Source organism: Xenopus laevis, chromosome 2L (genome assembly GCF_017654675.1).
Source record: "Xenopus laevis strain J_2021 chromosome 2L, Xenopus_laevis_v10.1, whole genome shotgun sequence".
Taxonomy (NCBI): domain Eukaryota; kingdom Metazoa; phylum Chordata; class Amphibia; order Anura; family Pipidae; genus Xenopus; species Xenopus laevis.
The window spans coordinates 145,659,213-145,683,308 of NC_054373.1; the positions used below are offsets into that span (position 1 = coordinate 145,659,213).

Here is a 24,096-nt window from a genome sequence, read left to right on the forward strand (position 1 = left end):
CCATAATAAACAAATAAAACTGCTATTGCTATAAAGCCCAGAGTGTTTGTGTCGGGGCAGGGGCACAATTAAGCACAGACTGGGCAGGGAGAATAATGGCAAGGCAAATAACGGTCATACTGGGGGGCCTAACTAGACCCCTGATGTTTGGAACTGGATCTCTCTGTCTATGCAAAGACTGCTATACTTTTCATGCTGATTTTACAGAAAAGCATGACTTTAGTGCAATGGGAATGGCAACAAATGAACCAGGAAATAAATAAATCTGATACATTAAGAGGAATGGAAGCCTTAACCTTTGCTCATAAAAATGAATGGGAAACAATCTTGGAAAAGAAAACGTCATCTCATAAAAATAATAAACTTTCTAAATATAATTGATTAAAAATTCTGCACTGGTTGTAAAATAAGCAAGTTCCTCTTCGCTATACCTCTCTCAGCATCTGTTGCCTTCCATTCTCTCTTCATGTAAGACCCGGGAGTCAGACTTTGAGGGAAAGTTGGGTCAAACACATTGCCCTGGGCTCATTTTGCCTAGACAATGTATAGGAACCAACTGGTTTTTCAAAACAACCAACTCCAACACTAAGCTACATGTTGAGACAGAAGTACAGATTTTAATTTATTACATTTAGAAAACATCTAAAGGTGGCCATACACGGAGAGATCCGCCCGTTTGGCGATGTCGCCAAACTAGCGGATCTCTCCCCAATATGCCCACCTTGAGTTGGGCAATATAGGGCTGATCCGATCATGGGCCCTAGGGCCCAAAGATCAGATCCTAACGAATAGTAATGGGTGTTTGGATCGCGGGACCGCATCAATGAATAGATGCGGCCGCGATCCGACGGGATTATTTGTCCCATCCGATCGAGATCGGTGAAGCCCGTCGGGGGGCCCCATACACGGGCCAATAAGCTGCCGACACGGTCTGTGTATGGCCACCTTTATTTACACACAAGTTACTCTTAAAGAAAAAAAACTGTCTCCAAATGATTAAAACTTTGCAAGGTACAGGTACTAGTTTGGGCTTCTGAATGACAAAGTACACTGAAGCCAAAAAATTCAAACAGAATCTGCCACTCTTTGCATGAATGAGGGGTGACGACTGCCTCTACAGGGCATGAGATGGGTCATACTGTACGTACGCATATTCAGCAGGTTTAGTTCTTTCATGAGACAGCAGGGCTTTCTAATAACAGGGCAAAGCAGCTCCTTCCACACTGATGAAACACAAAGAACACTGATCCATAAAGGCAACAGCACTTGGTTCATGTCTGCAAATGTAAAAACATAATCCTATCCCTCACAATGTGATGTTTTTAAATAGCATTTTAACTGAACTGAATACACCCTTAAAGACATTAAACAGCCGTTAAAGAGACACAACTGTACCACAATGTATTAGGAGAATAAACGACCAGCAACGTGATGACAGAAGCAGCAGTGTAACCAAGCTTGAGTCACAGACAGGCTACTTCAGAGCTGCAAGATGATTCGGATACTTAGATTGGGGGGTGGTGCTTACAGCTCAAAATACACACCCACATTTCAACCTAAAAGAAGACATTAAATATGAGAAGCAACTGGCCTCTGCAGCATGACTAAGTTCAATAAATAAAACAATGTACATACAACAGAGCACACACCATGACTTCCCTACCACTGGGCATTCAATGGTTGTCCCCTAGGATCCCTGTAGTGCTAAAAGCCTGGAACAGGTTAAAGGCCAGAGGCTCAAAGCAACATAAATGGTCACCTCTAGGCCAAGATAAAAAAAAATGAATGAATAAGAAGTCAAAGGTGGAATGGGAGAGAGGTAGTGCTAGAGTAAGAAAGGTAGGAGGTTCATATAACAGTGACTACTACTGGAAGCAGCACATAAAAAAAAAAAAAAAAGATTAGACATGTCCAGCCCAGGGCACAACTAAATACTGGTAACCTGTCATGGGCTGGTGCCCACTGTACTGGCCATAGACAATATATCTGCTACACTGTAGATTCCCACCTACGCTGTTGAAACATAAGAAAAAAAATAAAGATATGTTGACTATTTGCTATTGCTTATAATTCCTACCTGGCTGCAGATATTAACAAGGAAACTTTAAGAGTGAGCAGATGTCAGTGGGAAAGCACTGACCCATGAATGTGCCGGAATAAACTATAGCAGGTATCATTGTGCACTCATGTTGTGACGGATTACGTATATATTCAATGGCTACACGATGCATGAACGGATCATATGTACACGTGTCACTGCCTGACATGCAGCATGGAACTACGAGTTGTAGAATTTAGAAAGTACTGAATGATACAAAGACATGTTAATGCATACACAACTGGAAGGGGCAGAGGAGAGATTGTTTAAGGGATTATGCAAAGTTTTGTCCAATTTCACCCCCAGCCAATTCACCAAACTGCAAACTCTCCAAGTCCCAATTAAGGGATAGATCACTGAAAGGTGATTGGGTAATGAATCTGTTCCAGAAGCCATGTGATGACGTTGGAAGAGTGTATATGCTCGGGGGAAAGAACTAATTTACCCTTGATTTGCCAGGTCGCTGTGTGAAACACAATAGGAGCTGAACTGACAATAAGCGTTTTAACCCGTTTTCAGCATTTCGGAGAATGCACAACATAAATGGGTTGAAGAGAAGGGGGGGGCTTGAGGACTCCAGTATCACAGGGAAATCTGGTTGCGTTCCTGACTGAACTCTTCCCATCGAGCATCATAAAACTTCTTAAGAATTAGGCCAGCCTTCCCCACGTCTGATTCGTCTTCATTAAACAGCTGGCAATTGCTGAAGATAAGCTCGGCATCCTCAGCAAACTCCTCACATCTAGAATAACTGGGGGAATAAGAGGAGAGAATTAGTGCTTCCCTGGCTATAGCTGTATGTAAAAATAGCAGAAGATAATCCCACGTATGGGGATCAAAGAGTCCACTCGGGCCTCACCAAATTTTCAAGAAAGTCTACTGAGGCTGGCGCACAAATGGAACGAACCAAGTCCCAAAGAGAAATGACAGGCACAAACACTAAGGGGTATATTTATCAAATAGTGAAGTTAGAGATCACCACAGTCCTCTAGAGTGAAATTCCTCCACTCTCCATTCATTTCTATCGGAGTATTTATCAATGGGTGAAAGTTCATCCTTTGATAAATAGGCCTTTCAAAATACCATCGAAATGAATGGAGAGTGGTGAAATTTAACTCTAGAGGAATGTGGTGATCTCTAACTTCACTCTTTGATACGATGAGATAAATATGTCTCTGGTAAAGAACTTACTTTCCATTCAACAGCTTGTGCCTCATGGTAGAGAAGTCCATGGGGTTTTTAATGATTTTCCTATAACCAGGCACAAGGCGTGGATTCACAGGCTCCAGAAAAGGCCAGGCATCTTCATGCGACTCCAACTCCATTAGAATGATTCTAGGAAACCAAGCACAGGAGAAAAAGATAAAATGTAGTATTTATAGACTGTATTGCAGCCAGAGGAAGAATTCTAGGGATACAGTATGGTAATGGCACAGTTATTGTGGCACTAATTATGACAGAAACCAAAACATTTTAAAAATATTCTCAGCGGAGCCAGACAGGTGGAACAGGAAAAGCTCAATAACAAGACAATGAGATGTTACTTACTCGCAGAAAGTTAAATCTGGACTCTGGCTCCTTGTGCCCATGCGCCTCTTTTTGGAAGCTGGCGACTCTCCTGGTGAGAACTGAGATGCCGTGGGATGTTCTCGCCGCCGTGAAGGCTTTGACGGGCTGTCTTCTGTGAATCGCACAGTACACTTTCTGATGCGTTTTGATGTGCCGCTGGATCTTAGAAACTCACTCTCACTTTGCTGTGTAAAGATATTTCTTCTTTTAATACAAGTTAATCATTTACCATAAAACAGCCACTCAGATTAGCAGTGTAGCCACTGAATGAACTGCAGCTCTCCCAGTTTACAGACACACCGCCCTTAAGCTCTAGATCAGGTCAAAGATACACATCAAGCTGGGAGGGTGTCAATCCCAAGAACAGTTAATAAAAAATACAAACGTTTTAACAATAACATAACAGTGACCAAATAAAAATGTATGCAGACCTGCCTGTTAAACCAGCAGTATTAATAAATAATAGTTATATCCACACCAAATGTCAATCTCTCAAGTAATGCAAAACATCCACCAAAATTAAAAGTATAATTTACAGTATCTTCCATTTAAATATCTTAAAGGGTTGGGTCACATTTGAGTTAACTTTTAGTATGTTATAGAATGAACAATCCCAAGAAACTTTTCAATTGGCCTTTTTCTTTTTTATAGTTTAATTATTTGCCTTCTGACTCTTGCCAGCTTTCAAATGGGGGTCGCAGACCCCATCTAAAAAAACGAATGCTCTGTAAGGTTACAAATGTATTGTTATTGCAACATTTGACTCCTCTTTCTAGTCAGGGCCTCTCCTATATCATATTCTAGTCTCCTATTCAAATCAGTACATGGTTGCTAGGATAATTTGGACCCTAGCAGCCAGTTTGCTGAAGTCCAAACTGGAGAGCTGCTGAACAAAAAGCTAAATAACGCAAAATCCAAAAATAATAAAAAACAATTGCAAATTGCATCAAAAATCACTCTACAAGTTCATGTAAAGCTGAACAACTCCCTTTAATTCACAACCTGTTGTGTGCCCAGATCAGGGGTCCCCAACCTTTTATACCCATGAGCAACACTCAAGTATAAAATAATATTGGAGAGCAAAACAAACATGCAAAAAGTTCCCAGGGCTTCTAAATAAGGACTAGGATTGAGTATTGGTACCTCCTACGTGGACTTGCAGCTAACAGGAGACATTGTTTGGCATTAGACATGTTTTTATGCAACTAAAACTTGCCTTTAAAACAGGAATTCAAAAATAAACACCTGCTTGGAGGCCACTGGGAGCAACATCCAAGGGATCGAAGAGCAACACGTTACTCACAAACTACTGGTTGGGGATCAATGGCCCAGATCCTACTTTCTTTGCATATAGTATTTCTGCATATGGTTTAGCTGCCATATGGTTTGTACACAAATCATAAATCAACATAAATCATACAAACATACATACATACATAAATCTACAAGCAGAAGTATACTGAGGACTATAGGTATAAGCATAGGTTAAATGCTCGGTCACTTTCTATAAAAAAAATAAAACGGAGTCAGCTTGTAACCAAAACATTCTAATCTTCCATGCACAAAAACAAGTCAACTCACTAAATGAAGAATATAAATTTAATTATGTTGCATAATATATCTTTATTTTCCCTGTTCATACTAACATTGAACACTACAAGGAATGCAGCACTCAACTCTTCAACTTACCAGTGATATACAGGTAGGACAAAACCAATCACCTTCTGGAATCTCATTCATTCGAGGTCGGTGACAGTAAGTGTGACAGCCGCGATCACAGCTATCACAGAGTAGCAAGAGCTCATCATTATCCCCTTTTCTACAATATAAGCAGGTCTAAAACAGAAGAGGTTTCATTTTATCCATTGTGACAACAACAACATTTACAGTTGTACACATTGTACATGTACACACACACTTCATATATACACACACAGTATAAAAAAAATATTCTAAAAAGCCTTAATATTGAGGAATGAAGTATTGCAGAGGTGACTTACCACTTTATTAAGTGACCGCTCCCAAGCTATTGACCTCTCCAGCTGCTGTAGACAAAGTGACAGTTGGGCAGCACTACGACATCTTTCCACTGTCTGCCGCCACAATCTTAAGCGTGATGTAATGCTGTATTCACTGACAAATAGCGAAGAATTAGTGGCGCTATAGTCAAAATTACTTAAATAAAAATGCAAAATCCACCTTCTGTCACTGTGATGTGATGGATAGTGGGTTTGAAGTCCCTCTGCTTTCTATAATGGGTGGTGCACAGATTCACTTAAAAGCAAAAGGACATCAAGTCCCAGAATGCATCACTTCACACTGAAAGAAGGTGAGGGAGAGGCTTCACTACAATCCAAACCAAAAGGTGGATGGGGAACACACTCAGTCAGCAGCATCAAGGGCAAATAAGGTCTTGAGCTGTATTAAAAGGGGCATAGAGTCAAGGGAGGGGGGGTCATTCTTTCACTGTATTGAGCACTTGTTAGGCCCCATCTAGAATATGCCGTACAGTTTTGGTCTCCATCACTCAAACAGGACATTATTGTATTAGAGAGGGTACAGAGAAGGGCAACTAAGCTGGTAAAAGGTATTGAAAATCTTAGCTATGAGGAAAGACTGCCCAAATTGGGGATGTTCACGCTGGAGAAGAGGCGCTTAAGGGGTGATATGATGACTATGTATAAATATACAAGGGGATCATATAAAAATCTCTCTAATGCTTTATTTACCAGTAGGTCTTTCCAGCTGACACAAGGTCACCCATTCCGATTAGAAGAAAAGAGGTTCCGCCTAAATATTCAGAAGGGGTTTTTTTACAGTGAGAGCTGTGAAGATGTGGAATTCTCTCCCTGAATCAGTTGTACAGGCTGATACATTAGATAGCTTTAAAGGAACAGTAACAAAAAAAATTTAAGTGTTTTAAAGTAATGAAAATATCATGTACTGTTGCCCTGCACTTGTAAAACTGATGTGTTTGCTTCAGAAACACTACTATTGTTTATATAAACAAGCTGCTGTGGGAGAAATTGAAAAAAGGCTATATAACACAGGTTAACTAATGGATAACAGATAACACCTTTAGACAGACAGAGCTTATTTGCTATCTGCAGTGTAACCCGAGTCTTTTCTCCTTTGAATGGCTGCCCCCAATGCTATACATCAGATTATTTATATAAACAAAAGTAGTGTTTCTTAAGCAAACACGGCAGTTTTACCAGTGCAGGGCAACACTTCATTATATTTTCATTACTTTAAAACACATTTTTTTGACGTTACTGTTCCTTTAAGAAGGGGTTGGATGGCTTTTTAGCAAGTGAGGGAATACAGGGTTATGGGAGATAGCTCATAGTACAAGTTGATTCAGGGACTAGTCCGATTGCCAATTTGGGGTCAGGAAGGAGTTTTCCCCCTCTCAGGCAAATTGGAGAGGCTTCAGATGGGGTGTTTTTTGCCTTTCTCTGGACCAACTGGCATTTAGGCAGGTTAAAAAAAGTTAAAATGCTGAACTTGATGGACGTGTGTCTTTTTTCAACCTAACTTACAATGTTACATCCATATGAAAAGAGACAGACTAATATGATTTCCATTTAATCTGTGGAATCAGGTATGTATGTTCAATATATTTTTTTCTGGAAGTACAGAGAGTGGAAATTGGGAGGAAATTATGTAAAAAAATAAAAAATATAAAGTACTTTTGTCCTTACATTTCTGTCGTAGAGAGGGGATCCTCTGGATTTGTGATCACAACCTTTTCATGCTGCACCTCACTGAACAACCAGAGGGGTTCTTTCAAGTATTTTCTCTCCACATTTTCCTCCAAACATAGAATGCGCAAAACGGCTAAATCCAAGGGATTAGAAGACTCTCTGTAGAGTCGACAGTCTTCTCGTTTCACTTTCACTGTAATGTCGTCGGCTGGCTCCAGTTGGTGTTCATAGTACTTAAGATCTGTTCTAACGGAGTCTGGCGCAGATGGGGACCAACCCTGCAATACACAAATACTTCATCAGTAACTATCACAATAAGTGAGCCACAGACAGTACCTAAATGGTTATTGGTTTAACTTGGGAGATGAAGACACAAATTATAAACAGGAAATGCCCAGAAACCACAGCTGCTGCACAAAATTCTTGCAGCCATGATTGCCCTCCATAAAGCTAAATAGAAATAAAAAAATAAAAAGCATGAAAATAATCAGAATTACTGGCAATAGTGTGAATGTGGGGGCAGAAGCTGGACTTGTGCATTATACTCATGGGCAATTTCTGTGTCTTGTTGGCTAGACTTCTCCTGAGAAAATAGTGTCCTATGTGTCAAACCATTAAATAGATAAATTCTCTTTCTATCAGAATAGTAAACACCACTGCAGAGGTCCTATAGTGACAATATCAAAACAGAAAGAAAAAAAAAACAAAAAAAAAAACTTAGCGGTAGTGCTTCAAACTCACTTCCACTACTGCTTATTGCTTAGGTCCTACCAACAACAAGGAGATCTGCACCAGTCCAAACTAAATCTTATTACTTGGTGGAAAACCCTTTGATATTTTCAATTAAAAACAAAGCAAAATAAACAGAATTGTATCTGTCCCCATGAAATGTAAGTCATCTCAAAGCACTGACCCTTTGTTGCAGGTCAGACAACATGACCCTTTGTTCAAGGTCCTCCACCCACTGCAGGGCTGACAGATCCACTTGGAAAGTCAAATCAGTTACAGACCATCTATCCAGTGTCTCTTGGCTTACACGGTGACCATCTACAGGGGTGAACTTGAAGAGAGCATCTTTAAAAAGATACAACAAAATTACATTCTGACCCTTATTAAAATATATCATATAAATACACAAGTATAAGCATTTTGGTAGTACACTGCAGAGGCTTAGCTTGCTCAACAAACACACGAGACATTACTTTTTTGCTATCCTGGGACTTGGATACTATACTGTTATTTATTATTTTCCGTTGCATTATGGATACATTAAAGGGGTTGTTCACCTTAAAAGTAACTTTTAGTATAATGTAGAGGGGGATATTCTGAGACAATTTGCAATTAGTTTATTTTTTTTTATTATTTGTGTTTTTTTGAGTGATTTAGCTTTTCATTCAGCAGCTCTCCAGTTTGCAATTTCAGCCATTTGGTTGCTAGGGTCCTAATTATCCTAGCAACCATGCATTGATTTGAATAAGGGAGTGGAATATAAATAGGAGAGGGTCTGAATAGAAAGAGGAGTAATAAAAAGTAGCAATTACAATACATTTGTAGCCTTAAAGAGCATTGTTTTTAGATAGGGTCAGTGACCCCCATTTGAAAGCTGGAAAGAGTCAGAAGAAAAAGGCAAATTAAAAAAAAACTATAAAAAGTAAGTAATTAAGACAAATTGAAAAGTTTCTTCGAACTGACCGATCTATATAACAAGATATAATAAAATAAAAGTTTAAGGAAAGGTTAATCAACCCTAAAGAGAGGAGATTTTTATTTTACACGTTTCCCAATCAGAAAGCCTTACTCCAATCCTAGTGCTCCTTCTGTGTTATTCTGTCAGGCTGCATCCCTCCACAGGTTACTAGGGGCTGCATAAAGCTGCCACAGATACCATAAGACTATGCCAGAATAGGTGACACAGGAAGGGAATTTGGTGACTAAGAACTTTAGAAAAGCCACGGCTACTAATTCACTCTTAAACTTCTCTAGTTTTCATCCTCATTCTGTAAAAAAATCAATCCCTACTGGTGAATTTTTAAGACTCAAACGTAACTGTTCAACAATAGAATATTTTAAAGAACAGGCTACTGAATTGAAAACCAGACTCAAACAGAGGGGTTATTCCGGCAAGATAGTAAAAAAGGCATATCACAGAGCATTGGTGACAGATAGAAGCAATTTATTAATAATAAAAGATAAAATACCGCAATCTAACAATTCGGTTCGATTTATAACCACCTATAATGCTGATAGTTCACAGATACAAACCATTTTGGATAAACACTGGCCTATACTGTTGGAAGATGATACTCTTGGAACATTATTACAGAAACGTGCATCAATATGCTATAAGAGAAGTCCGAATTTGAGGGACTTATTGACCAGGAGTCACTTCCAAATATCACGAAATAATAGGCAAAAAAACTGTGGTTGCTTTCCCTGTGGTGATTGCAATATGTGCAGTAGGATGCGTAAAATTACTAACTTTGAGGATCGTTTCGGCACTATTCATAATGTCAACAACTACATAAATTGTCGGACTCAAGGCGTAATATATTGCATAGAATGTCCTTGTAATAAACGTTACATAGGAATGACCACTCAAATGCTTAAAACAAGAATGCAGCAGCACTGCAGTACAATTAGAACTGCTGGTAACGAAAATAAAAGTGACAAAACAATTTCCACTGTAGCTCAACATTTCAAAAAACGACATAATAAGGATCCTTCTACTATGAAGTTCTGGGCATTGGAGAAAGTCGAATTGGGAATACGTAAAGGAAACCTGGAACAAGCTCTGTTAAAAAGGGAGAGCTTTTGGATCTTTAGAATGAACACAGTATCCCCTATAGGAATAAATGAGAATAATTTATTCACATCATTTATTTAAGTAATTTTATAATTCATCTAATTATTCTAAATCAAAGAAACATGTTCATTTTTAACCTATGCTCTTATGATGTATAAATATATATTAAAAAACAAGTAATGGATGGTATTTAATTTAATTTTAATTGATATTTAATAAATATGGTATTTTAAAATAATCATAGTACATACATATATACAGTAAACAGCCTAATCCATCTGAAGCCAATAGGCTAATAATCGGTTCATTTAATAAGATAAGTCCCCCTGATGTGTTAAGAATGCTGGCAGTGATATCTGCGATTTGTTTTAGATATGCCAAATAGTTGCAGTAAGTATATGATTTTCTGCATTAAACACTATACGTACGCTACATGGTATCCATGACAACACATGGTAGCTAATCCTCGCGATAGATACACTGACCATTGCGAGTAGGGTTTAAGTCTCGCGATAGTTCCTATAGTGACGCACCTTAAGGAAGTGATTTAAACCCGACGCTGGGGGTACGCTCTTATTACGCCTTGATAAAGCTATCACTGCGAAACGCGCGTCGGCGTTTGGAATCCTTTTAACTTAAAATTTTAGAATAATTTCGGTCTTTGGGAAACGGAATAGAAGGGGTGGGAAGGAAATCTACTTCTACCTAGTGCTCGGGTATCTCTCTCTTCTCTGCTACTAAAGCTCACAAGAGCCCGTGGATTTGTGTTTTTTTAGGGTTACTTAGTCTCTCCTCAGAATAGGATTTAGATTAACAAACAAGACCACAGTCCCGGATACTCTGCCTCCTTATCTTTGTGGTGTCCCAGGGATAGAAAACAATTAAGGTAGCAGTTTTTGGGACAACTCCACCCCCTGCATTTTTCCATTTCTTGCTTAAAACCTTTTAACCTGAGCATTCTGTGTGTTTTTAACAATTATTTATCCCATCAATTGTGGTCCTCTTTATATCAACTACACTATTTATTATTATCTATTTATTATTAATTCCTTGGCACTGTCTAGCACTTTATAATCAATTAATTTGGAAGCAATTATGAATTTATGGTAATTGCCATCTTATAATAATCTAATCAGCACTTAAAGCACTTTAGTATCCTAATTAATTCCTTGGTCGGATTGATTGTGGGTGAAAACATAAGGTACCTGATAATACACTGTATCATAAGGCTATTAATTTGTGCGAAGTATTAATTGTATCAAGTATTTATTAACCTTTAAGTTAAAGTATAATCAATAGAATAAATTTTTATAGCACTTGCACTTTAATGTAATCTTATTTTGTTAAAACCAAGCACATCATTAATTTTATTGGTTAGTGATTGCCCTCAGCAATCACAAAATACTTAATAGGTAGTTTAACATTTGAGGAACTGCTGTACGAGTGGGAGGCAATTGGGGTTCTTTTTCTCTTTTTTATAGAATATGCCAGAATAGGTATCAACGTCTTCCATGTAAAATGAAGCAGAATTATATTAGGGGCCGTATAAACCTTCCCCTTTTAAATGCAGAATGAATTTTTTTCAAGATTTGTGCTGAACACATTTGCTAGTTAAACCAAAAGACAAAAGTATTTAAATTAATCTACTTCCAGTTCATACAACCACAAAAAAAAGTCAGTAGTCCACTAAGAAGCCTCCTGTATAATGAGCTGCTCCTTATCACTAAGCCTAACAGGCAGCAGCTGGAGTAAATTGTAGGGTTTGATTATACAGAGGACTTCTCTGCTTTTGTGCATGCACATTTACGGAATGGATGAGTCTACATTACAATACAGGTCTGGAACGGATGCTACAAAAATGCTTCTCACCGCTGGCTGGTCGTGCACACATTTCCTTTAGGTGCTGCAAATGCTTAGTGAGATGTTTGTGCAATGTTTTTTCACGGATGCCACGAGGATGTAGAGCTTTCAATAATGATTCCAACATTGCTGGGTCCTTTATCCACCACCACTTCTGTCTCACACCTATAAATAAGAGACAGTCAAACAACTAATCTACAGTGAAAGAAAAAAAAAAAAAAAAGGAGCAGTGCCTTAGCCACAGGCACTTGGATCAGTCTAAGTCTCCACTTGGCAAAGTTGCATTTGCTGTTTTGTGGGCGCTATAAATGAAACAACTGCTAATGAAGTCTGAGAAACAGGCCTATCATCATTCAGATTAAAAAAGGTAAGTGTGATGCTCCGAATCCAGGACGGTTTAGGATTCCGTCAAATCAGATTCAGCTGAAGATGCACATGACATCTATCACAGCACCTATCATTCTTACACTGGAGTTGCAGTCCCCAGTGAGGTGCCCACACTCAGGCAGGGGTAAGCAATACTAGTTATGCAAGCTAATGCCCCATGGCCATGTTTGGGCACTTATGAGCGGATGCCCCAACTTCCTCATAAGGCAAGGGATGCAATGCAGGTTTGGGAAACATGTGGACCCAACATTGCTGCATAAACTGGAGGCATAAAACACTGGCTAGTGTTTGTATTTTTTTTTTTTTTTTTTTTTTTTTAATTCTTGCTTAAACTTAATAGAATAAATATTTACTCAATTGGCCAGTTACTAAATATTTACTCAATTGCCCAGTTTAATCCACAGATACAAAGTAAGGTTTGCCCTTCAAAAGAAGTAAGAGGACACACTAAGGCAGTGACAGTTCTGTAAGGAGACACCATAAATACCCTTCCCAGGGTATGTTGGCCTAGTAGAGGGGGATGCTTTGCCAGCAATCACAAGTCCCAACGAGAGGGTGAAGCAGGCTTCCTTTTATATATCTATATGACATTTTTCTATTCCACAGATTGAATGAAAACCATGATAATCACTACCTCTCTCTTCACACGGATGAATAGAACATTGTATGAGAGCACTCACCAGCAGGTATAGGTCTTTCTATGAGTTGGTTGTAGTATTTCTGCTCAATCTGTTTTAGCAGCTTACTAGGAGGACGTCCTCTTCGCTTCTCCTTTTCGGAGTCATGGAGAATATTAGAGGTCAATGTTATTTCATGGGATGCAGTGGAGCTCTTCCCAGAATTGTAGCAAACATGACATGGGGTTGAATTAGAAGGCAAGGACGTAGCAAAAGTTTGTGCTTCCTCCGTGAATTCATTGACCTGCAAAAATCAACAGTCTTGTGATGTTCTAAAAAAAATCTGCAATATATAGTGAATAAGTCTTGCTGATAAGTCCTTGCGGATACGGCCTCCTTCCAGAGTTGGAAGCGTGCCTTTTTTTAAGAGTGATGCAGTTGTCACAATAAAATTTATGAAAATTAGGTGTAATATTTTGTAGAATACTGTAGAAGATAAGACACTAAACTATTTCATGTTTGCGGGGACAGGGGCCCTGGCAATGAGACAGCATTTCCAGCTGCAGATTAGGAAATGGGCAGAATAGGAATGCGAATAGTTCAGAAAAGAGAAAGTAAAGAAAACCACAGTAAAAATTGCTTAAAATAAGACCATCAAACACATAAAACAGTGACTGTAAAGTAGCAGCAGTATCATAGATAGAGATATATCTAGAATACTGCTACTTTTACTTTACATAATACACACACACACATATAATTTGTATATAATATACAGTATACAGTACACATAATATTTATAAATATAAAATACAAGAAATCTACCTTACATGTACAGTGTAAATATAATAAGGCTGGAGATGCTGGTTAAGACCTTCACTTTCTTATGCTTTTTTGAAAAATAGACAATGGTTTATGCTAACCTATAACCACGCTCTTTCAATTTCAAATGAGACAAGACTAAGGTGCCTATTTATCATGCTGTGCAAAACATTGGAGACAAACACCCCAGGTGATGTTGCCCATAGCAACCAATTCGCAATTAGGTTTCAACAGTCACCTACAAGTTAGAAAACAAAAGCAAAGATCTGATTGGTTTCTATGGGCAACATCTCCGGTGATGTTTTGTCTCCAATGTTTTACACAGCATGATAACTAGGCCCCTAACTGTACAAAGTGCTTCTGTATTATTTATGTTTTCGTCAAAAATAATAAGAACGCAAGTTACAAATTAAGAAAATAAAAAAATAAAAACAGAAACACTTACCTGTTTTACAGATGTAGCTGCAGTTGGTGATGGTGGAGATAGTCTGTTTGATGAGTGGGTAGAAAGGCCCTGGTTATGGTTACGGCAAGGAGTTCTGGAAATCAGAGGAAGCCACTGCTCTGGTTTTTCAGTTGCTTCAGAGGAAATGATGGGTGTTGATTCGCTGTGTGGAGGGCTACTCTCAGGAGTAAGCACTGTGCTGTCCATGATAGAAGTTTGATTTTTAGTCAACCATGAAAGGAACACTGACTGACTGAGATCCTGTTGATTGTTGGTGAGAGGCACACTATTTGGGAATTGATCAGTAACACCACTGGGTTCTTTGTCCTTGGAATCTGAACAATGACACGAAGTAGAGTTTTGCTCTGGCTCGGCAGTGGAATTTCGAGGATGACCTGAAGTTTTACATAAGGAGCCAAAAGATTTGTCCTCAGTCTTTACAGAAGAAGCCTCTATGTCGTTTCCCAGTGCAGCTTCTTCAGTTGGCTCTGTAAAGTCATAAGTAAAAGCTGGTAAAGGTATTCATCTATTTCTGCAGCTAAATGTGACAATTCCAACACAAAATTACAGCACTGACAAACTCTAAAGGGGGGGGCAATTTCATAAATCAGTTTGATAATTTTTTAAATTCTGCAAAATGTGTTGGATTTTATATGGAACATTTTCATCACTTACCAGCACTCTCAGGTAAGCCTTCTATAAATATTCCACCTAGGTGTGGCAGCATCCAATAACATCGGCGGTAGCGGTCTTGTCCTAGACACACCGTTCGAAGCCTTTGTGAAGAACCAAGTATTTTCTTTCTAAAGAACATCTGGCGCTGCAGATTAAAATCATTTCAGAAAAACGAGGAGGAAAAAACGAAGAATCAGCGATTCAGTTCAATAATAACTTCAATTCATCTGCACACATAGGCCTCTTCAATTGATTCCATTGATTTCCTATGAATTCTTAAAACTTACAGGTATGTTAACTGGCTCCTGATAATATAAACAAGTGTGTGTGAATGCAATAGGGACCTTAAATGTAAGCTCCTCCCGGGTGGGGACTGATGCATGATTCAGTAAATCCCTGAAGAATGATAATATATTTGTGGAATGGGGCCACTCTGCTTTTCCACACAATGTCATTTACATATTTAGTCGAGCATTAGTTTGCCAACTTCTTGATTTATAGTTCCTAAGAATGTGAAGGTTAATGGGATTCTGTCATGAAAAAACATTTTATTAAAAAAATGCATCAGTTAGTGCCCCAACAGCAAAATCTGAAACCCGATATGGGGCTAGACATGTTAGTTTCCCAAGTGCCCTCAGCCATGTGAATTGTGTTCTGATAAACTTCAGTCACTCTTTACTGCTGCTCTGCAAGATGGAGTGATATATACCTCCCTACCCTCCCCCCCCCAAGCAGCCCTTTAGAAGAACAATGGGAACATCACTTAATCGTAATCCAAGTCCAGCTAACCTAAATTGCAACTCCTTCAGCTACGTTGAGTAGGAGAAAACAAAAAACATGACAGAATGTCTTTAAAGGGCATGTAAAGGCCAAAAAAATAAAATCCATTTTTACTTTCTTCAATGAAAAAGAAACCTATCTTCAATATACTTTAAAAAAATGTGAATATACTGTAAAAACGTTTTTATAAGAAACCTGACTGTATGTAGTGAAATTCTCCCTTCATTTACTGCTCTGGAATGGAATTGTCAGACGGTCCCTAACTGCTGGGCAGGGAAACAATCATACTTATGAACAGCAGGGGGAGCCCCCATATTACTTCCCAGCCCTGCAGAACTGAAGCAGCTTTGTTTGTTTCCCTGTAGAACAGTCGGCGACTGTGTAGAGATTTTTATTGGATTTTATTTTTGCCTTTCCCCTTATATGTTTCCAACTACAGCTGCAGGGACAAAGATAATGGAGCCACATTTAAATAGATAAACTGGGATTCTAGTTGGAGGATTATTTTGCTGCAGCCACTGGTTCTGCAGAGTTGGAGAAAGTTTGTATTAAACAATACAAAAACTATAAAATCCACATTAGATTACATGACAACACAGGACCCAGTGCAGTCTGCATATTCTGATTATTAATCAGTCTTGCTGTATCGGCTTCTGGCAGATATTGCTTGACTTGTGATGTTTTGATAATTTATGACTATCCCTAAGCAGCTCAGACCACACTGAGGATGTGCAGAGTCTTGGTCTTGCAAAGATGTTTAACAAAGTTACAAGATGGTGACCCCCTGGGCCAACTTTGAAAGCATAAATTATTTGTTTGATTAGGCTTGTGGTGCAGTAAGTTCATGGTTATGTTTAGTATACAAAATACAGCATTTCTAGCCTTATACTATTTTAGACTTTACTTCCCCTTTAAACATAGATCTCTTAAAACCTGGAAGAATCAGCTTCAGGTTTTGACATCTCCTATTACAAGAATATAAACATCCGCTACCTATGAAGAGGACGTAAACAAGTTGAATTACCATACCTGTATCATCACAGATGTGATCTACTTAAGATTATATAGGGTTTTGATACAGTGCCTTGAACAGTGAATTTACATTTCTTTGCCACTGTAAAGCAGATTATTCCAATGCAATACAATCTTTTTTCACAACCCATCTTACAAAAAGTTACCTTAGTGAGCTTCTCAATTTGTCTCTCTAGCTCCACAACACTGGTAGAGGGTGGGATGTCTACCTGTAAAGCAAAACAATGTCAATGAATATTTCATACACACTATAGTAATTATATAAGCAAGATTCAGTTACACATACCTCTTCCTGCACATAATCCTTTTGTATAGCACTCTCGTCAATAGAGTCTAGCTCATCATTCTCTTCAGCATTGCGTTCACTGCGCCTCCTCAGAGAAACCTCTGTAGTGGTTATCTGACTTTCTTCACTGCTCTTCCTCTTGGACAAAGCAAATTTCAACCTTTTGAAGTGAAATGAAAAGTCTCACGTTAGTGATTTAATAAATGATGCATTAAATATAGTAATATTATAGAGAACCACACAATACACACATTAATAACATATTTCTGTGCTTACCGTCTGTATCCCTAAATTAAGGTAATAACGGTACATCTGCTTCAATGGAATGGCATATTATACATATTTAGTAATTCACCTACTAAGTATGAAGAAGAAAGGTTTTAAGTATTTTAAGTTTGACCAACCTGCGAATTTTTCCCTCAATTATCCACTTATGTTTTCGGTAGTGAGACATGTTTTCCAGAGTTTTGTCAATTTCACTGCAAAGAAAAAAGGGAAAGTTGCAGAATAACAATGTTTTTCGTTATTCATTAGATGTCACTGTACAGAAAAGCCTTACAGAATAAATCCAGCTTGGATAGCATAGTTCATTGATCACCAACCAGTAGCTTGTGAGCAACATGTTGCTCTCCAACCCCATGGATGTTGCTCCCAGTGGCCTCAAAGCAGAAGCTTATTTTTGAATTCCAGGCTTGGAGGCAAGTTTTAGCTGCATAAAAACCAGATGTACTGCCACACAGAGCCTCAATGTAGGTTGACAATCCACATAGGGGCTACTACATGGCCAATCACAGCCCTTATTTGGCACCCCAAGAACATTTTTCATGCTTGTGTTGCTCCCCAACTCCTTTTACTTCTGAGTGTTGCTCACGGGTTCTAAAGGTTGGGGATCCCTGGCATAGTTTAATTCATAGTTTGTGTTTCCCAACCCAGTTCCTCTGACTTTAATTGGTATCCCCACAAACAGTGTATCTACTATAATGGAAGATGTTATTTTCATTTTGCATCATCTGCATTTATCCGTCAATAGAAAACAGCCCCCTTTGACGTAGTTCCTGAAAATGTCCAATTGCTTTAAACAGGTGCCCGATGCCTCATTTACAGGGTCATTGATCTTTAAAATTTTAAAAGAATCACGTAAACCTAAATGTATCTAGAATCTCAACTGCTACATTCCTTCGTATGTTATTAGAAAAAATATACCTATTAAGCATCCATATTTAACTGAATATTGATTCAGTCAGCTTTGTCCAGCATGTAGTTTTTTTTAGGTTCAAACTCTTTTTAAATAAAGCTATAACTTTTAGGCAGTGATGTGACAAATTTTTAACATCTGTACTCTAACATGAAGAGATTGCTCTTTTTAGGAGCAGGAAGTATCTTAAAATGAATGCAGATTATTGGAAAGCTTACGAAATAATGAGTGAGCTGGCATTCAATTCATTGACAATAAATGCAAGAATTGCAGTCTTGATATGAGGAGCATGAGCCTGGAATGGATGAGAGCGAAGACTGTCACAAAGCTCTATGTCACCACCATAAGCCTCCAGGAAGATTCGCAGAGGTTCTGACACATTCTCACGACTTAGTACAATTTCAGACACTTTTTCACCAAGGATCTTCAGGGACTGAAAATTAAAGAATATGAAAATTTACAAATCATTTTTTAAAAATCTATAAAACAAAATAAGGAAAAATATACTGAAAGGGGAAAAAATGGCACGGCAGTACCTGGCAATAAGGTGGTAACCCAGGGTTAATCATCGCTGCCTGCAAAAGTTTCACCAGCAGGTCTTGAACTTCTCCTAGGCTGTCCCCAACTTTAAAAAGACCCTCCTGCAGAGTGCACAGGCTGGGTATGTCCTTGGCCTCATCCAGTCCAAGCACTTTGCCATAAGAATGCAAAAATTCTACTGTGGTTAAGCAGTCTGAGAAGGCACAGCTGGGCAGAAACAAGCCTGGTACACAAGGAAAATCTGGAAGTTGCTATAAAAAAAACAGATAACTTGTTAATGCAAAAACCTAAAAAGCATTCCATGTAAAGAAGATCATTTGTGCCCCCCCCCCCATCTACAGCTTCGCCATCCTTTCCCCCTATTGAGGACTCACACCTACCTGGTGATCAGGTAAACACATGTCTTCTGTGGGTTTCTTTAGCTCCTCTAAGATAAACTGCTGTCGCTTTCGCTCTTCCAGACGGCGCTGCTGTGCAAGTTGCTTTCTGTCAGGTTTCTGAACGACAGGGGCTTTCTGCTTTGGCTGTCTCCTTGTTCTCTTTTTTTCTTGATTCTTTGCCTTTTCTTGATTCTTTGCCTTCTGAATTTTTTGCTTTTTTTCCTCCTTTTCTTTTATTTCCTTTGAAAACAATCAGTGCTATTAAAACCAGGAATCTTTGGTATAACGTCAATGGCTTGAAAAACCAATTACAAAATGATCAGCCATGGAGTTATTCTTTAATGTGCATTGGCAAAACACCTAGACAAATATCTAGTAATTAAAAAAGGTTTCATATTTGACTGTAGACCTCGTAAAAGGTGCATATTGTGTTTCCTCCAAGTCAACCACCTTCCATTGCTATTTAGAGTGGTCTGAGATTACCAGCCTATCACTATTCGGTCTAATTTCAGTTCTGCAACTTGTTCCTCTTGCTTAAAGGTGTTGGAATTTCATCTCAATCAAGACATCTTAGTACCCCAAGCAAAAACACCCAGGAAGCAAGTCTACACAAGCTAAACAAGGCTATAGCTCTATTCGAATATCCAAATCTTAGAAGCCCTCTGCAGTTCCAAAATGTTCCAAGAAAGACCAGAAGCCGCAAAAGACTATGTTGGCCAAGTAGATGAAATCAGTCTTTCTGAGAGCTTATGCCATTATCCCTAAACCCTTTCCTTTGACAGTCACTGCTCACTCTACACAGAAAAAGAGCTTCATAGCCAGTTATCTAGACACAAAGCTATAGTGGACCAGATATGACAGGAAGTTGCATGTTCATATATATAAACCTAGTCCACCTATAAGAAGCAGTTGGACAAAATGCATATGGCTGGACAAAATGAATCATGCTTACATTCTTCCTAGCAGAACCTATGAGGTGGGAGAGGTGGGTTCCTCTGGGAGAAACAAATGTAGCCTGTGTCCCAGGTGGAAGGCAAGAGAATTTGCAGCATTCCGTATTATAAATATTTTTGCTTTACAGAGATGGTCATAGACCTTTGATGGTCAGAGTTTATGCTCTACCACAGCTACATATTTAGCAGCAAGTGGTATTGTGGATAAATCATCATAACTTATGAATGATTAACTAGTGAATGTAATCCACTAGTTAAGTCTTCTTCTGAAAGGAGGTAGAATTAGGCAAATGAACTAAAAAGTATAGAGGCAGGAGTATAATTTCTGTTCACTCTCTTGTTTTAAGAGACCCCATTATGCCTAAATTCCTCAATGTAAGACAGGATAGATCATTTCAATACTTAAAATTCAACTTTATTTTCTTTTTGCTTCTTTTTATAAATTGCTATGAAGGTGTTACTAGCACAGATTTCACTTTTTAGCCTAGTCTAAGCTTTCTCTGGTCTAATTCCCGGACACATTGAAGTAAATGCTGCACTTTTATATGTCTTATATGATCTTGTACAAAAAAAATTTAAAAAAATAAAAACTGCAGCACAAGAAAGATTCACATTCACTTTTCTACAGGAAAAAAAAGTAATCTTTCTGGTTTAGTTAAAGGGGATTATTGTGTGAAAAGTGATTTTGTGATAGTCACCGTTAAATCCCTCTCTCTTCAGTCTCTTGGGGGACATAGGAACTACGGATTATAGCGTCTACCACTAGGAGGCAGGACACTAGAATCAAAAGTCTCCTCCAACATAGGCTATAACCCAAGGCGGAGACTAACTGAATTCAGTTTCATACCAAAAAAGGAGTATGAAAAAACCAATACAAAAACTTTAAAAACTTTAACTATGCACAAGGATGGCTGAAGGCGTAGTGAAGTCTGCTGCTTCCGAGGGAGGGAAGTCGTGTCCTCCAAGAGACTGAAGAGAAAGGGTGAGTATCACAAAATCCCCTTTTCCATACCAAAGGGTGGGTAGGAAATGGAAACAGAAACCAGTTTCATTTAGGCCACCGCTGCCTGCAGGACCTCCCTGCCAAAGCGTGCGTCTGATGCTGAAAGGACATCTAATTTGTAGAATTTAGCGTATAAATGCATGGAAGACCATGTTGATGCCTTGCAAATCTGGTCTGCAGAGACTTGGTTCTGGAATGCCCAAGAGGTACTAAATGTTTGGGTAGAGTGCGCCAGTAGTCTTAGGGGAGCGGTCATGCTCCGAGCCACATATGATCTGCAGATGTATTCCTTGATGCACCTGTCTATGGTGGTTTTGGAGGCAGGCTGTCTCTGACGAGGGCTTGATGGAATGACAAACAGTGTCTCAGACTTGCGGATACCTTCTGTTCTGGCAACATAATACGTAGAGCACGAACCACATCCAGGGAATGGAGAGCGACTTCCTTTTGATTGTGGGGCTTGGGGCAGAAAGACTGAATGGTTCTCTCTTGGTTGATGTGATACTTGGAGACCACCTTAGGAAGTAAGTTGGAGGCCTGCTGAGTACTGCCTTGTTGAGATGGAAGATGAGAAAACGGGATCTGCAGGAAAGAGCCCAGAGTTCGGACACTCGTCTTGCCGAGGATATCGCAACTAGTCTTCCACGTCAGCCAGGTAAGTGGCACGGAGGAAAGAGGTTTGAAGGAAGCTTCCTGAAGTGCCCACAGTATGAGGTTGAGGTCCCACAGGGGGAACAAAAGGGTAGGACCACGTGGCTGGCCCCCTGGATGAAAGTCTTGAAGTCCGGGTGGAAAGCCAGGCATTCTTGTAAAAGTACTGAAAGGGCCGAAACCTGTGCCTTGATGGAACCCAGTGCTGGTCCCTTGACTAGGCTGGCCAATAAGGAACTCAGGTATTGATGGAATGGAGAGCTCCCGGAAAGTAATCTGGTTGTGTTGACACCAGTTCAAGTATAGCTGCCAGACCCTACGATAGGTTCGGAATGAGACCGTTTTAGGGCAGCCATGAGCATTTTGATAACCGGTTGGGAAAAAGTCTGATTTCGAGCTGGGCCCTGGTATAGTAGACTCTGGAATCAGGCAAAGAGTCCAAGGCTCCTCCTGCATCATTGCAATCAGGTCGGAGAACTAGGTTCGACATGGCCAATGTGGAGCAATGAGGACTGTCCTTACCTGTTCCCTTATCTTCCTGATGACTCACGGAGGCATGGGGAGGAGGGGGTATAGGTAGGCCAATTGAAAGGACCAGCATGTTGTCATCGCATCCACAGCCTTGGGTCCCTTGTGTGGGTCAAGTACCGGGCAACCTTGCAACTTAACCCGGATGCCTTGAGGTCTACTTCCGGGAGTCCCCACATTTCCAAGAGTCTGCAAAACAGCTTGTTGTTTAGGGTCCATTCCCCGGGATCTATTGGCTGCCGGCTGAGGAATTCAGTCTCCCAATTTTCAACCCCGGGAATGTAAACTGCTGATATTAGAGGAACATTGGGCTGTGCCCAGCTGGATATTGTGTTGGGTTCCCCGAGTGCCTGGGGGTTTTTTGTGGCTACTTGATGACTGATGTATGCCACTGCCGTAGCATTTTCCAACTGAACTCTGACTGGATGTACCCTCAGACTGTTCTGCCAGTGAGATAGAGCTCGGCGGATGGCGCAGAGTCCTAGTATGTTTATGGGGAGAGAGGACTCTGCTGTTGACCAGAGACCCTGTGCCGTCTGTCCCTCGAAGACTGCTCCCCAGCCTGATAGACTGGCGTCTGTGGTCAGCACTCGCCAGATTGGATTGGCGAGGGTCCTTCCCTTGGTGAGATGTCTGTCCACCATGCCAGCGAGGATCTGGTTTGGGAGGACAAGTGAATCGGCTGCAGGAGGCTCTGATCCTTTTGCTAGCGGGAGAGGATGTTCCACTGGAGTTCCCTCAGGTGCAATTGGGCAAAGGGCACAGCCTCTATTGTTGCCACCATGGAGCCCAGGACTTGCAGCATGCAGAAACGGTAGGTGGGGTGGCTAGTCTGGGTAAGGTGGTGGACAAGGTCCTGGAGTCGGTGAACCTTGTCTTGTGGAAGGAACATTTTCTGGAGCTGGGTATTGAATTTCATTCCGACGAATACCATAGTTTATCATGGAATGAGAGAGGATTTCTGTAGGTTGATCTTCCAACCAAACTCCTGCAGGAGTGTCATCGCCAGCTGCAGATGTATTGACACTAGCTGGGAGGTGGTTGCCTTGATCAGGAGATTGTCCAGATAGGGGTTGACGGAGATCCCCCTGGATCAGATCAGTGCCGATGAGTTTAGTAAATACCATGGGGGCTGATAGCAGCCCTAAAGGTAGAGAGGTGAAAAAAAAGTGTGTTTTGGAATGCAAACCTCATGAATTTGCGAGGGTGAGGGAAAATGGGCACGTGGACGTAAGTGTCCTTGACGTCTAATGTCGTGAGATACTCGTCCGATGTCATGGCGGCAATGACTGAACGGGAGACCATGAACAAATTTGAATAGAACCCGCAGAATCACTCAGAGTCGGGAATGGAGGTGATGAAGGCCGATTCCACCATGTCCTGGATCACAGTTAGGAAGAATTTTGCAAGAAGTGGATCCTTTGGTAACCTGGACATGAAGGTGGTATCACCGAGATACCACCTTGGGGGCTTTAATACTGTGAAAGTGTCTGCCGGATGGGAGCAGCGTGAACAGTCCGTGTGAGGGGTGTGTAGAGTCCAGTGCAATGCAGGAGGCCTTTCTTAAACAGCGCTTGTGGAAGATGTCCTGCAGTGATGGAAGAGCCACTCCAATGATGTTGCCAGCTGCTCTTACAGTCCGTTGTAGACTTTTCCGGTCAGCAGAGCTGCCACGACTTTATCAGATGGAGATGCAGCTCATCAGGACGCTCTCTATGGTGCCCCTGTAGAACACTGTGAGGATGGGAGGCGGAAGGCTAGCCCG

At 40.1% G+C, this 24,096-nt stretch overlaps 1 protein-coding gene across 2 annotated transcripts in view; it reads right to left on the reverse strand.

The window, feature by feature from the left end:
* Nucleotides 1–950: 950 nt before the first annotated feature.
* Nucleotides 951–24,096, reverse strand: part of baz2a.L (bromodomain adjacent to zinc finger domain 2A L homeolog) — a 62,101-nt gene continuing 38,955 nt past the window's right edge. Inside the window, exons 13-29 of one of the 2 annotated variants that reach the window (XM_018244899.2) lie at nt 19,197–19,436; nt 18,813–19,067; nt 18,495–18,709; nt 17,486–17,560; nt 17,082–17,241; nt 16,942–17,004; nt 14,984–15,128; nt 14,309–14,796; nt 13,105–13,345; nt 12,047–12,202; nt 8,288–8,448; nt 7,372–7,652; nt 5,668–5,800; nt 5,357–5,503; nt 3,647–3,852; nt 3,290–3,433; nt 951–2,849 (exon numbers count right to left, since the gene is read on the reverse strand). In XM_018244899.2, coding sequence (XP_018100388.1) covers nt 2,681–2,849; nt 3,290–3,433; nt 3,647–3,852; nt 5,357–5,503; nt 5,668–5,800; nt 7,372–7,652; nt 8,288–8,448; nt 12,047–12,202; nt 13,105–13,345; nt 14,309–14,796; nt 14,984–15,128; nt 16,942–17,004; nt 17,082–17,241; nt 17,486–17,560; nt 18,495–18,709; nt 18,813–19,067; nt 19,197–19,436 — 3,279 coding nt within the window. In that variant the 3' untranslated portion in view covers nt 951–2,680. 2 annotated transcript variants of the gene reach the window in all.